A 17,657-nucleotide genomic window follows, 5' to 3' on the forward strand; every position below is an offset into this window, starting at 1 on the left:
TCCAGTTGATATCGATGTTATTAAAAAAATTAAAAAACAAGACATAGAAGAAAGTTTATTTTAAGTATTTAAGAGTGTTGAGGATGACCGACTTTTTTAAGAGAAATCTTCGCATTGTTGTTCATCAAGCAATGAATTGAGCCCAAATGATACCATATTTGCAAGACTTGGTGGCTCAAGTCATCCCGTGCTCAAGTAACATCGTTATTATTCTTCACCAACCGAGATGCTTCCTCTATGAATCGTACACGGCTCCTCATAGAGGTTGGGAGAAAACCTCCCGACATGAGGACAATATCTTCAATTGTTGGGGCATTGCCAGTTGTCTGACAGACGGTACTTCGAAAACTTCTCTCGAAGAAGCCAACCCCTTCAACAAAAAGAGTTAAAGTATAATTTGATCTTTGTATATTCATATTATTTTAGAAATTTTAAAGGGATTAAACTAAAAATTTATCATCTTGGTTGGGTCAAAGCACAGATTTACCATTACATTAACTTACAATTTAGAATTTTCAAAGACTAAAATGATTCTTTCCTTGGGCAACCTACTCTAGTAGTTATCCAATTATTAGTAATTTTTTTTGGTCACTCAACTATGAAAAGTTACAAAATGGTCATCCAACTATTCAATTTTATCTTTTTTTGGCCGCTAGCTAATTGTATCAACTTTTAAAATTGACATAATTGCAGACATGCTCACGGAGGGGATATTCTCACACCACACATGCACACATTACATTCAAAAGGGGCTACTCAAATAAAAACCTACTATTGATGCTGTCACGAAGATTCAAATTCCGGTGGATTCTAAAGATAAACAACCATTAGCCGAAGAGAGTTGGTTCGATAATTCAATTAATTGTAATAAAAACTTAAGATTTAGAATGATTATTTAATTGACCATTTCAGAGAGTTGTATTAATTCACACAATTAAATATATTAATTATTAATCCACTTTGAATTTTTCTTTTCAATTTTGGGATTAAAATAAAAAAAAACAAACAAACAAATGTCTCTGAAATCTCTGACCCGATAGTTTAGTAACAATATCTGCATGTGTACGTAGTTGCTTAATTATATGATTAGTTTTAAGGCATAAAATAGGCTTGTTTTTCAGTTAAATATATATGGGGTGATATAATGTTTAGTACCCTAAATTTTACAATTAGGTCCATTTGGTACTTGTACTTTTTGGTTCACTTTAGGGTTAAAATATACTATAAGTCTCTATACTCTTTACAAGTTTAAACTTTAGTCCCTAAACTTTAAGTCTAGGAATATAGTCCTACTTTTTTTTTCAAATTTTAAGTCAAAATTATTAACACTGTTAATTTTTTTATTAAATTTATTGGTGTTTCATTTTGAAATTTAAAAAAAAAACCCTCACTTGATAGCAATTTAACTAAAAAAAATAGCGTTGCAATAAACATGAATTTAACAAACAGTTAAATTTGAATTTCGAAATCTGAAAATTAGATAAACTGATTTCCTAGAAATAAAAATGCAAGTGCTTATGACATGTTTTAACCCCACTTTAGCATCTAAACTTTGGCAACTAGGAGTCTTACATCATCAAATTTTTACATTTACCAAATTTAGGAATCAAAATAGACCAAGATGCAAAGTTCGAATGCCAAAGTGAAACAAAAAAGTATAATTACCAAAATGAACCTAATAGACAAATTCAAGGACTAAAACTTATATTAACCCTATATATATAATATTTCTACATAAATTCACAACTATGAGCTCACCTTTTTTTTTTCCTTATAAATACACACCACCACCCTTCATTTCCTTTTTGTTTTCCCTATGTCTTTAGTTTCTTTGATCCAAAGGAAGAAAACCCATTTGAATCTATATTAAAAAGCAAAGAAATTTGAGTTAAAAAAAAAAGGGTTTTGATTTAGTTTTTCATTTCGGTCCTTTTGAGGGATTGTTTTTGGTTTTGATTTTTTGAAAGTTCAAAAAATGGCCATACAAGCTCAGTTATATTCAGATAATATTGGTTTCCCATTATGCAATTCCTACGATTATAATGGTGGCAATGGTAATGGTGGTTTCAATTCATTTCATTTTGGTCCTCAATGGAAACCACAGCTACAATTTCAAGAACAGCTTCAAAATCATGAGATTGACGAGTTCATCAAATCACAGGTATTTTGATTTATATTTTTCAAAAATCATTTCTTTTAATAAATTTTGATGATTGGGTTTTGATTTAATTTTTCAATTTTGTTTTAGGATGAGAGATTGAGATTATTATTACAAGAACAAAGAAACCAACAAGTTTCAACCATGGTGACAAAGCTTGAATCCAAGGCATCTTTTTTAGAAGAAGAGATCACAAAGGCCAAAAACAGAACAATGGAGCTTCAAATTTTAATGAATAAGCTAGAAATGGAGAACCAAACATGGCAAAGAGTGGCACAAGAGAATGAAGCCATGGTTGTCTCTTTGAACAACATGCTCCAACAATTACAGCAGCAATTAGACAATGGTGTCGATGATGCAGGGTCTTGTTGTGAAGAAGCAGAGGAAAACAGAGGATTTGGTGTCGTTGAAAGGACAATGATGGTGTGTAAATGTTGTGATTCTCGAAATTCCTGCGTTTTGTTCCTTCCTTGCAGACATCTTTGTACATGTAAGGATTGTGCAGCTTTTCTTGATTGTTGCCCTGTTTGTAGAACAGTAAAGAAAGCTAGTATTGAAGCTTTGGTTTCTTAGATGCTTGAGCAGAAAATTTTCTAGGAAAATTGAAAAGGAAAAACAATGATGATATAAGACAAAAGGTAACCCATGTTGATGCTAGGCATTAGAATTTTTATTTTATTTTTTTGAATTTTAGTTTTTTAGATTGAAATTTGTATTTAAGTGGGGAAAAAAATTAACTGAACATAAATTTCACAAGAAAAAAAAATTATTATTAGGGTTAATATAAAATTTATACTTAAGTTTGATTTTAATGTTCAATTTAGTACTTAAGTTGTTTTTTGTCCTAATTTGGTACTTGATTTTGACTTCAATACTCAAATTGGTAGCTTTTTTTTTTCAATTTGATATTTGAGTTTTCTTCTCAATTAAGAGCACTTGTGTTTTTTAATCTTGATTAAATACCCATTTTTTTATTAGAGCACACTTGTTAAATATTTATTGGGTCATATGGTACCATTTGGTCTGGGTACTAAATCGAACATTAAAACTAAACTTAAGTACCAAATTGAACATTGAAGACAAATTCAAATATCGAGCAGTTTATTGATCATATTGGTTATTTGCATAAAAAAATTCAAGTTATGGTCCAAATTAAAAGTTGGTTTTTAAATTTCAAAATGTTTTAATTGAGTTATCAAAAGATCAATATCGTAATGATGTGCAATATACTAAAAATACTAGGATCAAGTTATAAACATGCGCGATGTGTGTGCTTATTGCGTTTTCAGATTGAATGTAATATGTTGAAAACAAAATTACTCTCTAAACTAACAATTAGGCTAACAAGATTGAATTGATACAATACTGATACTTTGAGGATTTGATTAGAATGTTTATAGTTTGGAGATCATTTTAAAATTCAAGCCATAGTTTAGGGACGTCCTGAAGAATTAACCCGAATATCAATTTAATCCATTCAAAGTCAGCCAAAATGTGCTTATGATCAGTTTAGGGATATTTGATTATTCATTTAGTTTGATTTGATCTGAACTAAATTACACCTTAAAATCCTGATCAGTCCAACATAATTTAATCAATAAAATATTTCAAATAAATTAATATTTTTAATAAATATTAATTTATGGAAAGAGCAGGGAAATTTCTTTAATCTCTCAATGCACATATCATTGACCCCAAGAATTTGTAATGTATGTGTTGCAATTGTATTGATATATAATCTTTGCATCAAAAAATTTAAGCAAAAAATATTCTCCTATAGATCAATGGAGACTATATCCAAAAAACATAGCACCAGCCGAGCGAGGCTGTAGCGCGAGTGCCGGCAACACCATCGTTAGTGCGTCCGGCTGCAATTTAGATTGCCGAGTTTTCGAGTGTTGCACGAATGCTAACGTGACCGTTCACTATAGCCAATAGCCCCAGGAACAAGCAATGGTAAGTGTACCACCCTTGTTGCTCGAGTCCGGATAACTTTGATGCGAAGTTAATTGAAGATTACCAGACCGGCATCATAGGCTGCAACAACGGCAGTTGCTGTTCGAGTATGGCCGATTGATGGTGGAGCCGAAGTAGCAAAGTGGTCAGGCCCTGAAAGGGTGTATAACCAAAAGGGAAAGAAAGCGGTCCCGTGCAGTACTTGGTTCAAGGCCTTGCAGGCTTGGACGTTTGTTTGGATTCAATTGAACTAACAACCAAAACAGAATAGTTAACATTTTGGGGCTCAAAGTTAGTAACATTCAGGTTAATCGAGATATTCTTTATGTCCGTTTTATGGTTCATGGAGTTTAATTTTTTCTCTTTCGAGATTTGAGACTGTCTCTCTCAATTATATCATCTTCAAAGTTCGAACCTAAATTTTCTCACTAATACAATGTGCTTTATCACTGTACCTAATACTCGATGGTGTGAGCCAAATTATTTTAACATCTTATTGGAGTTGCTTTGGTTGGATGCCAGGCCAACGCTTGATGGGTTGAGTCCTACCAAGAGATGATTAGCTCGCATGGTCTGCTGTACTACAACCTTTTGATGCCAAGCTAACCCTTTTCCACCACACCTCCTTTTTCTTTATTTATAAAAGGATAAAACAACATTCATTCCCAGAATTTAATAACTTTTTCATTTTAGTCCCTAAATTTGGATTTCATTAATATGTAATGACACATTCTAATATTATGATACATCATCACTTGGAAATTTTAAAAACACAAACAATTATTAAAAAATAGTTTTTTTAAGTTTTCTTAGAATGTCATGTCATTACATTTTAACGAAATCTAAGTTCAAAGACCAACCTAAAAAAAACTTCTAAGTTTGGGGATTAATCAAAAAAAATCAAACCAAATTGAAAAAAATACTAAATTGAGGGACTAAATTTTGCTTTATCCTTTTATGAAACAAAGCCATAGCTTTTTCACCTCAGCTCTCCAACAACTCAAACTTTTTCTTTTTAAAAGGGTAAACTACACCCAAAGTCACTAAACTATTAGTAAGTTTATGTTTTGATCAACTTCAAAAAGTTACAAAATGGTCACTGAACCATTCAAAAATTTTCATTTAAGTAACTAGACTCTTAAAATCATTGCAGCATGACCTTCTCTGTTTGTACTGCCTAAACCAATCGAAAGTTCTCTTTTCCTTTCTCTTCTATAGTTCAATTTTTATTAATGAAACAAGTTTGAACGTCACGAATCTACGAACCAAAATTCAAACAATTTTCTTTTCTGATCTTCTACATTGACTGTCAGACCGACTTAGATCTACAATATGTTTTTCTACTCGTCGATGGATACCGATCTACTATACAGATCATCGAATCATCGCTTGGAGTTTACCAGTCGTACTTAAAAAAAAAAAGGTAACATCCTAATGATTTAAATAAAAAATTTTCAAATAATTCAATGACTATTTTTATAAATTTTTAAAGTTAAATAACCAAAACATAAAATTACTAATAATTTATTTATTTTTTTAGCTTTTTAAAAAACATCCATTACCCTGAACCCAATGTTCAGCCCAAAACTACCCTTCGCTTACTAATTTAAATCCACCATTTTCTCCTACCCTTTGAGAAGACCATTTTTATAAAGGACTGAGCTTTTAAACCCTGCATTTAGCTACACATACGTGCCAAAAAAAATGTCCAAGGAAGTGACTGAAGAAGGGCAGAGCCGAAAGGACTATGTAGACCCACCACCAGCACAGCTGGTGGACATTAACGAGCTCAAGCTCTGGTCATTTTACAGAGCTCTCATCGCCGAGTTCATAGCCACACTCCTTTTTCTCTACGTCACAATAGCCACCGTAATCGGCCACAAGAAACAACACGATGCGTGCAATGGAGTTGGTCTTTTAGGCATTGCATGGTCTTTCGGTGGGATGATCTTTATCCTCGTTTATTGCACCGCCGGTATCTCAGGTGGTCACATTAACCCGGCCGTAACTTTCGGGTTGTTTTTAGCCCGTAAAGTGTCACTAATAAGAGCTGTTACTTACATGGTAGCTCAATGCCTGGGTGCTATATGTGGTGTTGGGCTAGTCAAAGCTTTTATGAACCATGAATACACCACCCTCGGCGGTGGTGCTAACACCGTGGCTACAGGCTATAACAAGGGAACCGCTTTGGGAGCTGAGATTATTGGTACTTTCGTGCTTGTTTACACTGTGTTTTCAGCTACTGATCCTAAGAGAAATGCCCGTGATTCCCATGTCCCTGTGAGTAATTTTATGCTTCTTCTTTTTTATCCGTTTTATTGTTCATGTAGGCTAATGCATTTTACATTGTTGTTTTGTTTGAGGGTTTTAGGTGTTGGCTCCACTTCCTATAGGGTTTGCAGTGTTCATGGTTCATTTGGCTACTATCCCCATTACCGGAACTGGTATTAACCCTGCTAGGAGCTTTGGTGCTGCTGTTATTTACAACAATGGCAAAGCCTGGGATGACCATGTAAGTTCATATACATATATATATATATATACATGCACAGAGAGAGACACATTTTTACTTGGTTTGTGAATTGACCCATTGGTGAAATTGTGATGGACAGTGGATTTTCTGGGTTGGTCCATTTGTTGGAGCTGTTGCAGCAGCTGCATATCATCAGTATATCCTTCGAGCTGCTGCTATCAAGGCTTTGGGGTCCTTCCGCAGTAACCCCACCAACTAAAGAAGAGAATATATATATATATATATATATATATATACATAGCTTTGTCTCCATTTGTTCCTTGGGATCATTTTGCTAAATTTGTAATTTGAAACTGTTGTTTTTAGGTTGTCTTGTGTGTGTGTCATTGTTCGTGAGTGATAGTGGTTTTTGTGTGTGTTCACTTTTGACCCTTTTTTTGCTGTTGTGTTGTGTAGTTGAAATTTTTATGATCTTTGGGATTAGATTTCCTTATCAGTTTGTCCTAAGGTAAAATTGGCTTCCTAAATTATTAATTACTACATGATAAATGGGCACACAATTAACACAAAGCTTTAATAGAAACTAAAATTTAAGGGAAAAGATTTCAAGAAATTTTTTATCCGGGATAGTAATGGATGTGTTGATGGGTTTGTCTGTTTTGGACAGATCACATTTCTAAAGTTTTTTTTTCTTGACAGAGTTCCGAAATCCTTAAATTTGTCTAATCCGAACTTAAAATGATATGAACCCTAAATTCAAAACGACTTGAACTTGAAATGATCCGTGTATCAATTAACTAGAACTTAAAATGATATGAATCCAAATAATTGACTCGAAATGACCTTTATCCCAACCTACTAGAACTCAAAAAGAAATGAACCCGTAATAATCCAATTTAAAAATCTCGAGCCTTAAACTCTGATAATTTGAATCCAAAACAATTTGAATCTAAAATGATTTAAATTTGTGGTCAAAATTCAAAATTAACCTCAATCTAAATTAACTTTAATCTAAATAAATCAAAATATTTAAAAATAAAATTAATCTAATAAAAAATCAAGTGGATATATCTATAGATCTTCACGAGAAATGATGATATGAAACTGTATTTCACATCATCCTTATCCCACTCCAATTTTAGTTGGATTTGAATTTTTTTTAAGAGGAAAAAGCTGAAAGGGATAAGGGATGAAGATGACATGGAATCACAATTTCATGTAATCCTCGTAGCTGAAGTTGCAATTTAATCTTCTCTATCTCCTCTTGAGATATTAAATATCAATATATATCCCTACAATCTGCCGTATTAAACTAGGTTCACTTATTAATTACCTTCTAATCTATAAGAGTCCTTGTATATATCGTAATGTTACCTTATCTAAATCAATTATAACGAGTCACTTGCCTACCAATATCCCAATCACAACCTGTGACATTTCAAAATAAGAGAACACTATCCGCAGAAGACAAGTAACCTAGAAATATGTTACCTTCCCACCTAACTAATCCCTCACCATTACTCCTCCACTCTCCTTCCACTTATTTTTGACAACCATTCGACTTTTCGTCCAATCAGGTGAACCATCTTAGTACACCACTTCTTCGTGTATCAACAAACACATGGCTATAACTTATTGGCTCCTCTTTATGGTAAAGAAGAAACATCATAGATGCCCCCCCTTCCCACAAAGTACAGAGGTGTGTTTCAAAGGTGTAACCGAGCCTGCCCTTTCCAAGACCCCCCATTTTTCATCCTAAACCTCTCTAGAAGAAAGCTCCACCAAGGAACCAACATCAATGGTTTCCTTTTTACTTTTAGACCATATGAGTGGGTCCATCCAATGTGACTAACCAAAACCAAAAGCAGTAATTAAAAAAAGACCCAGGGTCATGAGAGCATTAATGGAGGGGGTCAGATGTCATGGTTTTCACATGGTGTGGGGTAAAAAAGCAAAAAAATAAGAGTACTTTTACTATATAAAAAAAAAGGGTTAAATCACATATTTGAGGCTTGAACTTGACAACTTTTTCTTATATTAGGGTTTGAATTTTTTTGTTTAAATTAGATCTTGAACCGACAATTGTTCCCATATTGAGACCTAAGCTTTTTTTGTTCAAATTAAACCCTAAACTTGGCAAATATTTCCACATTGAAACTTGAAATTTTTTTGTTCAAGTTAGTCCTTGAAAACCCTAAAGTTCTAGTCTCAATACGAGAATATTTTCCAAGTTCAGGGCATAACTTAAAAAAAAATTCATACCCCAATGTGAGAAAAGTTGTCAAGTTTAGGACTTAATTTAGATAAAAAATTCAAACCCCAATATGAAAAAAACTATCAAGTTCAGGTCCCAAATAATAATTTAACCCATTAAAAAGTAAACAATTGCGTATTCCCAAAAACCAGTAGTGGCAGGTGATGGTGGTATAATGTGAAAAGGGAGGCTCATGGACTCTGTTTATACGAAAGGTAAGTGACCATTTTGTGCTGAAATGGAATATTGGGAAAATTTTCAGGCTCATTGCCACTGATGACTGCACCTGTGAACTCAGACCATTCCACCATTGGGGTATGGTCCACGGTCACAATGGTTGGGTCACGAGAGGTGAGAAGTCTTTGTGGTTTAAAATGAATCATGTAAATTATATAAATAGCCACCTAATTATTAATAATTATTTTATTTAAATTTATTTATAAAAAATTATAAAAAAAATTATTTAACTATTAATAAATTTTTTTTTATATCACCAAACTATGAAAAGTTACAAGATGATCACCTAATATCCAATTCTATCTTTTTTTATCAACAACTTGCTAACGTGCTTTTAAAATTATTAGTAATTATTTTATTCAAATTTATTTATGAAAAATTATAAAATGATCATCTAACTATTAATAAATTTCTTTTATATCACCAAACTATGAAAAATTACAAAATGGTCACCAAATATTCAATTCTCTTTTTATCAACAACTTACTAATGTGCTTTTAAAATTGGCATTGTAGTAATTTTAACTCTCAATATTTATAAATTATGTCAATTTAATCTTTGATTCTAAAAAATTTGAGCCCTCAACATTTATAAATTATCTCATTAATTTTTATTTTTTTAAATTATAAATTTTAAGGAGTGAAAATATAATTTCACCTTTATATTAAATTGTGACTTTTCAATTTGGTTCATGGCCACCCTTCACTTTCAATATTTAAATTTGAGTTCTTTATAAGTAATAACACGTCATCTAATTAATTGAGAATGTATAAAATTATCAACTATTATTACATCAAATATAAATTTTGTAAATATATTTTATATTTTAATTATTAATTTACTTTTTACTTTTTGGAATTTATTTAATTAATTTGATTTCAAGCAAGCGGATGAAATTAAAATGTTAAAATAAGTTGTTAGCCCTATATTTTCACAAAAATTAGATTTAGGCCTTTTACTTAAAAAGTTAAAAATTAATTATTATTTTAATTTTTTTAAATATATTTCTAATTATTAACCTTGTTAGTATTTTACATTAAAATTTATCAATTTGGCACGTTGGTTAAGCTCTCTTTATGTGTTGTGATTAGAGGAGTTTATAAGTCGGGTTTAGGAATGATATAAACACTTTACGCTAGTCTAAAGCCTAACCCGACTCAAAATATAAGTTTAAAATTTTACCGAAATCCGCTCATATTTGCAAATAATTAACACAAACTCATTTTAGAGTTAGACTCACCCATATTATTTTCATAAAAAATTTAAAAAGCTAATTATATTATTTCAATATAATGTTTATTAATTTTATATCTTTTTATTTGTTAAAATTTTACATATAGTTATCTTAACATTTTTTAATGTTTACATTATTTATATACATTTAATTTTTATATGTTATAAATTATATAATATATAAATATAAATATAATATAAAACATTACAAGTTTTAAAAAACAACATGCAAGGCCAGATTCAAGCCTTGGTTCAAGCTTGAGCTCAGCTCATATTTTTAATAAACCTAATTTTTTGCTCAATCTTACTTTTCGAGCCTAATATATTTTCCCAAACAGATAGATCGACCAATAAACAGATCTAGTTGAGACTTGTGACAATGAAAAATAATCATATTAAGTTAATAAATTTTGACGAAAACTTGATGATAATTAGATTAAAAATTTTAAATTGAAAAAGTAAGAAAATTTGAGCCAAAGGATTAAATCTCAAATTCTATAAAAATACACTAACTAAAAGCATATTTTAACCAAATTAAATAATAGAGTAGATACATACATTTAAATAATAATAGGATAAGATGCAAAATAAAACATGTCCTCACAATATTTAAGCCTATTATCAAATTAGCTCTACAATATAAACCTAATTTTCATGACACTATTTTTCAAGCATCAAAGGTAAGGTAAAATAAATAAAACATCCACATAAGTAATGTCTTGCTTCGCAAACACCATTACAAGATCTCATCAGCCAAAGATTTGCCCTGAAATTTATCCGTAATCGACGCTATGGTCGAAATTGTTTTGTCCAATTCCGAACACTGGTGCTCGATTTCGTCTAAACGAGCCTTGGTTTCCGCCACTTGTTCTCGAGCATCCGCAGCTTCTTTTTCTTTTTGAGCTAGTTCGTCCATTTTCGACTCTAGCTCTTTCCTTACCGACTCTAAAGACTGATTGTACTTGGTCTTCTTGGCTTCGAAAGTTTGACGTTGATTAACAAGCTCGAGAGCTTCTGAGATTTCGTTGAGTAAAGCACGAAGCCAATCAACGTCGATGTGAGCGGATTCTACGTCTTTGAGAACGGCGAACATTTCCTTTATTTTTGCTTTAGTTAGTTGCTTGAATGGGATGGAATGTAGCTCTTGAATTACGGCACACAAGCATTCTAAGTAATAAGCACGCATCGAAGCCGATTCTAGTTGACAATTAGCTGCTATGTCTCCGTATTTTTCGAAAATCGATTGTAGGATCGTGGAGATGCTTGCTTTGACATGGTATTTTCCGACCGATACACATGAATCGGAGATAACGGATTCGACTTCTTCCGCCTCATCGTCGCTCTCTTCGTGATCTTGGCCGATTAAGAAACTAAAAGCCGAGCTAATGGCATTTACTTTCTCATCGTTCATATTTGCATCGGAACTTATCTTCGGGGAATCTTTTACCTTCTCTGTTTGTGTAAATTTGGTCGGTGTATCGGCAGGAGGCTGTAAGAGAAGATGGCATATAAAACTGAGAATAATTAATGGTATCATGTGCAAGTGTGTCGACACGCTAGTTTTCACGTAAGAAAGGGACATACCGTGATTTTCCCAGACATATGTAGTGGCTGAGAGTACTCAATTGGCGCCTTCTCGAATGATTGATCTTGGGAATATATCTCGCCAGAGTGCTGTTCGGAAGATGAATACGACTCACCGTTTTCTGCTTCCATTTTCTTTCTAGAAAAATGAGAACGAGGTGACCTAGGGCCACCAGGATAAACTGCACCTATTGCAGGGGTAGTCTCGAGTGCTTTAGGGGATCTCAGCAGAGAGTCGGATCCCTTCTTTCTCCGGCCAAAGCTTCTGGAAGCATCAAGAAATTTTGAACCTACGATGATAAGAACTTTAGTAAGGAACATGATGCAACAATGCATGCACTCAAACCCGGAATTATCATTCACTTCGTTATGCACAACTTTTCTAGGTTTCTAGTGTAGCTTTATGAACGTGTCGTTATCGGCCAACCTAAAGTGAAAATACAACCGAGGGGAAACCAAGTGCTAGGACAATAAGAACATTAAGAGCTTCATATGGCGAGCTTAATAGTACAAATAGATAAAATTTCTAACAAAAAATTTTAATTTACTCATTGATCTAACATAGTCGGATTAATCTATTTTTTTAGTAGAATGAACAAAATGTAATCTGACTCCTACGAGCCTCCATAGTAATTTAACGACAATTCCGACTCATATACTTACGAAACAGCCCATGCCCCACAGTTTAAGAGCCCCTTTGGATACGCGATATGTTTAGCTGCTATTAGTATAAAAATAATAGTGGCCGCTGTAGTACGAAACAAAAACAAAACTAAAAACATCCCTCTGTAAGTAAACGCCGGGACCATAAGTCGGGTCATAACAGCATTACACACCTAAAAAGGCTAATAGAATTGAACAACTTACAACAGCCATGACGCAGATTCAATGGGGAAAAAGCAAACATTTAACAAACTTCCATAAAAAGCTAAAAATAGAGCAAATAAAGAAGGATGAGATTGATTTACTTAATGACTTTTTAGTTTCTTTTGCCTTTGGTCCTTTGCCTTCAGCAATCTTCTCTAAGCAGAGTCCACCACATTCATGGTAGGGATTTGCAGCATTAGGACAATCTGGGTGAACTCTTCCATTCCCATCCATGGCCTTTTACCTTTGTATAGACACAAATAAATTAATTAAAAAAAACCTAAATTCACTAAAAAAATTTCACATGCAATTGAAATAGTAAAAGCACAAAAGATCCTTGCTACGCTATGATCTTTTTTCACTTGTTAATTACAGCTTTTAACATGCACACCAACTGTTTGATCCTTTATCCCAAAAAACCCAATTTTCTTTTTCCAAAATATGTATTGATATCAATCAATTATGATAAAAAAAAATTAGACCCAAAACTCCTTTTGTTTTTTCTTTTAATTTTCAAAACCAGAATTCAACTAAAAAAAAGAACCCAGAAAGCTAAAGATTAGATAATGAATTTCTTTCTGTTTTCCCACACTTTCCCACCGTCCAAACAGAGGATGAACGAACTAAAGAAACATAAACCAAGAACAAAAACAACCATGCAAAGAAAACCCAACACAGATGAGCCTATGCAGTGGTAAATAAACAAAAAAAAATGGAAAAAGAAAATCAAAAGGGGAAGAATACCAGAAAGAAAGCTATGGGATGAAAGATAGAGAGACACAGAAAGAGAATCCAAAGGAAAATGTTTATCACAAACTGGATTTTATTGTTGATTTTCTTTAAATTTTCTATTCTGGAAGTTTGACTAATGGCATATTTTCAGAAAACTGAATAAAAAAATATATAAAAGGACAAAAAAGAAAAAACTAAACTTTTTGTGTCTTCGGTGTTGTCTAAGTTTGACCGTCATTAACATCTGGAAATTTCAGGGTTTTGTAATTCACCATCTAACTCGAGAATGGCAGATTCCTTTTACAACCATTGTAATCGTAATTGTATTTGAATTAAATGGGTTAATTCAATAAACATCCTTAAACTATGATTTAACTTTTGAATTGATCCTTCAGCTTCGAAACGGTATAATTGAATGGGATAAAGTGAATTTAGTCCTTGAACTTGAAACTTTTTTACATCTTGGTCTCTGAATTTCTTTTTGGTTTTTTTTTTCTAATTTAGTTTCGATTCTTCTAAGTTATGATGATGTGGTACTATGAAATAACATCACATCATCACTTGATTTTTTTTTTGAATTTTTGAGTGATGATAAGATATAATATCAAAGTATCAGGTCACTTTGGGCGTAGCTAGGGGTGGCAGGGGCCTGGCTTTCCTAAAATAGAAAATTTTTTATTTTGGACTTTTAAAATTTTTAAAATGTTAAATTAATAAAGATAAAATAACATTTTAACCCTCCTAAAAATGATAAAAAAATTATAAATATATATACTATTAAAATGATAAAATTACATTTCACCCCTGCATATCACTGTACCTTAATAGAATCCAAATTCAAGGGTCAAACAAGGAAAATTTGTCGAGTTGCGAGATTAATGTGGACAAAGAAAAAGTTCAAGGACCAAGTTTAAACAAGGACTGATTGTTGCTTTCATCCCAAATTGAATCCTTCAAATATCAATGTTGCACTATTAAGCCCATTCATCAATCTCGTCATTAACTTTGATGTTAAATGCTAGCTCAAATACGAAATAAAGCGTATTTAAAACACAAGACAAAATGACTCGAATTGCAAACACGTACTTATAGTTTTACATGTTTTAAAAATACTCAATGTCATACCCAAATTGGTATTCTAACAACGGTTTGAAATTTAAGGATTGTTTTAAAATCTTGACAATAATTCAGGGACGTTTAGTGCAGTTAACCCTAATTAAGTCCTACGCCGTATACTTAAACAGTTACTTAAATACAATACACGTGTTCCATTATTTTATTTTTTATTTTAAAACTGTTTACTTTTTTATTTATATGTGTAATAATGAGCTACAGCAGTCAAATTTTGTCGTTCAACTATATAATATTATTTTTAAATAATGTTATTGTTTTTAAAATTTTATTTATTTATATATTATGGTAAATAAAAATTATTTATTTAGTTTAAGAAATTGTCAAAAATAGTGGCTTGTTTTTTTAAACAAAAGGTGGCCTTTTGTTGCTTATTGAGTAAGGCGTAACATGCTGTGGCATATAGAGGAATATTACTTTTTTATTATATAATCCATTTAATAAATATAATAAATAACAAGAAAGAATAATGCAATTATTTTAAATATTTTTTTATCAACAAAAAAAATAGTCCATAAAAAAAAATTACACTCATGGTCACTTTAAAATATGGTCTATCCTATTTTGAGCACTCTAAATTTTTTTCTCGATTTAATCACTCTGATTAAGAAAATTTTATAAAGTAGTCACTTCCGTTAAAATTTCTGTTTTCTTTTAACGGAATATTGATGTGGCATAGTAACCCTCACAGGTGGCATTTTTTGTTTTTTTTGGTTTTCAAACTCCACTTAAGCAAAACAATTCTTAGCAAGATAATCACTGTCGTCAACCTCTGATAACAAGCTTCCATCCCTGTTTCCTTCACACACGTTCCACACCGACGACAACATACACAGGGAGTGGTGGGTTATTGATTTCATATTACATTTTATCTTTTCTTTTTAAAAAAAGGTAAAATTATCTTTATATATTAGATCAAAGACCAGATTGATCCTTTCTATTAAGAATTTCAACCATTTGTATTGTTAAATATTGATGTGGCTGATAAACTAACCAAACAATAGCACATGACGTGTAACATGTATCTCATATTGATATATAATGATCAATTTACATACAAATACAAACACTCCAAAAACACATTTACCTTCAAGGAAAAAAAAAAGGCTATTAACAAAAAGTTTTAGAATAATCATTTTATTTTTAATAGTATTATTGGGTCATGAATGACGCAAAGATGTTTGACTGTGAAGCCAAGCAAAAAGGTCTGTCAGTTGCAGCACTAAGTGGGCCCCGCATACAGAGGAAAATCAAAGCGAAAATATAAAATAGACTACGAGACGACGACTTTGTAATAAAATTACAATTAATGCATGGATTTGGAATTTTATATTTTCTTCATTTAAAGCCAAAACAGCCATACAAATAACAATAAAGGGGAATTATTTTTCATATATTATTCTTGTTTGAAATATATATATATATAATTGAGGATAATTAAATTTACTTTCATCAAAAGAAAAATCATTTTTTTTCTTTATTGTATTTTAGATTTTTGTAAAATCACATGTTATGTTTTGTGAAGCTAATCAGCAAGGACTTTTCTTGAGGGCGACAAGATGTAGTCACGTATGAGTTTTCATGAAAGTTTTTATGGTGATTATAGAGAGAAATTTGTTTCCGAGTTAGAACTTTAGAAAATTTGTTTTAAAAAAGTATGACAAAAAAATTAAAGTGAAATATGTTGTTTTTATAGTTGCAATATTTTAATTTTCTTAAAAAAAAGGTCTTCTAATATTTAAAATTTAAGAGATTTTTTTGACTTTTAGATTATTTTTGGAATTTGCAAAAAGAAAATGAAGAATTTTGGGAATAAAGAGTGGTGAGTATTTGTTTGATGGTTAGATGTCAATATGTGGGTAAAGTTATGGGACCATATATTATGGACTTTTAATTTAATTTGGTGTTAACCCTAATTAAATAGCTTCATATTTATTTTGTTGAGTTGTTCAATTATATCCCTATTTCTTATTCATTGTATTGGGACAATAATAGTATGATTTTCACTAAATATTGGAAAGAAATCTTTAAAAAAATTAAGTGTCATTAAATTTGATTTATTAATTTGGTACTTCAATAATAATTTATGGTGATTACAAATTTTACTTATTGTCTATTATTTACTTTATACTTTAAGTAATAGATTGGAAAATGAATTCCATCCACAAATAATTGGAAAATTGATGGCATTTATTAGAATTTATTGGGAAAAAAAATACCTTTTCTAGAATAAAAAAAGGTTGGGTATGTAAAGCTAGATGAAGAATTTTCTCTTTGTAATTGATCTTTTGCCACTAAAGGTATATTCTGAAAAACATGTGGACCAACAGGAAATTGCTTCATCAATCTGGCAAGAGCATGTGCAATCGTATTAGCCTAACTTGAGACGTATTAGATTACTACCCTCCATTGTTTTCGACACAGTTCAATAATTCATATAGCTAAATCTCTATTCAGTTGGCTTTGAAATCTACCTTGAATGGATTCAATAGCAAGAATACAATTAGTTCGCAAACTGGAGGCTATCATAAATAGTCCATAACTCAGCTTGCTAAATGTTACTTCTCCCAATGTTTCTTTTGATTCCCTAAAGCCAATTGCCGCATTCATCCCTAACCACAGTTGCCGAAGATGCTACCCCGAATAAGGATTGCATGCCCAAAGTTTGGATATTTATTAAATTATGTATTATATTTAAAATAAAATAATAATGTGAATATAAATGTAATACAAAATTCACAGCATGCTAACTAATTAATTAATAGTGTATATTATATGCTTAATTAGACAATGTGACAATTATGGCATGGTGTGCTTTTGTATATTCATAAACCCCAATAAGACCAGATTATTTAATGCCCACTAAGATTATTCGTGGATGAGTGAGTCAGATCATGATGGCAAAAAATATTTTATTTTTTAAGGAATTTATAAAATTAATTATAAAAACAAATGATTTTTAGTTAAAATAGCAAAGTAGGTATATTAAAAATTAAGACTTAATTTGCGTGAATATTGGAATATGTGGGTTT

The 17,657-nt window shown here is 31.5% G+C and overlaps 3 protein-coding genes across 3 annotated transcripts; 2 read left to right on the top strand and 1 right to left on the bottom strand.

Annotated features, from left to right (window-relative positions):
• Window positions 1-1,802: 1,802 nt before the first annotated feature.
• LOC105795407 (E3 ubiquitin-protein ligase BOI) lies at window positions 1,803-2,964 on the top strand. The gene is made up of 2 exons (XM_012625016.2): window positions 1,803-2,161; window positions 2,249-2,964. The coding sequence occupies exons 1-2, from the start codon at window positions 1,976-1,978 to the stop codon at window positions 2,729-2,731; spliced, it is 669 nt and encodes a 222-aa protein (XP_012480470.1). The 5' UTR covers window positions 1,803-1,975; the 3' UTR covers window positions 2,732-2,964.
• Window positions 2,965-5,720: 2,756 nt separating this feature from the next.
• Window positions 5,721-7,080, top strand: LOC105795408 (probable aquaporin PIP2-8). Its single transcript, XM_012625017.2, has 3 exons — window positions 5,721-6,394; window positions 6,486-6,626; window positions 6,727-7,080. The coding sequence occupies exons 1-3, from the start codon at window positions 5,819-5,821 to the stop codon at window positions 6,844-6,846; spliced, it is 837 nt and encodes a 278-aa protein (XP_012480471.1). The 5' UTR covers window positions 5,721-5,818; the 3' UTR covers window positions 6,847-7,080.
• Window positions 7,081-10,866: 3,786 nt separating this feature from the next.
• LOC105795409 (uncharacterized) lies at window positions 10,867-13,667 on the bottom strand. The gene is made up of 4 exons (XM_012625018.2): window positions 13,507-13,667; window positions 12,864-13,006; window positions 11,896-12,185; window positions 10,867-11,800 (listed from the first exon to the last, which is right to left on the bottom strand). The coding sequence occupies exons 2-4, from the start codon at window positions 12,994-12,996 to the stop codon at window positions 11,048-11,050; spliced, it is 1,176 nt and encodes a 391-aa protein (XP_012480472.1). The 5' UTR covers window positions 12,997-13,006; window positions 13,507-13,667; the 3' UTR covers window positions 10,867-11,047.
• Between the last annotated feature and the right edge of the window lie 3,990 nt (window positions 13,668-17,657).

Source organism: Gossypium raimondii, chromosome 3 (genome assembly GCF_025698545.1).
Source record: "Gossypium raimondii isolate GPD5lz chromosome 3, ASM2569854v1, whole genome shotgun sequence".
Lineage (NCBI taxonomy): Eukaryota > Viridiplantae > Streptophyta > Magnoliopsida > Malvales > Malvaceae > Gossypium > Gossypium raimondii.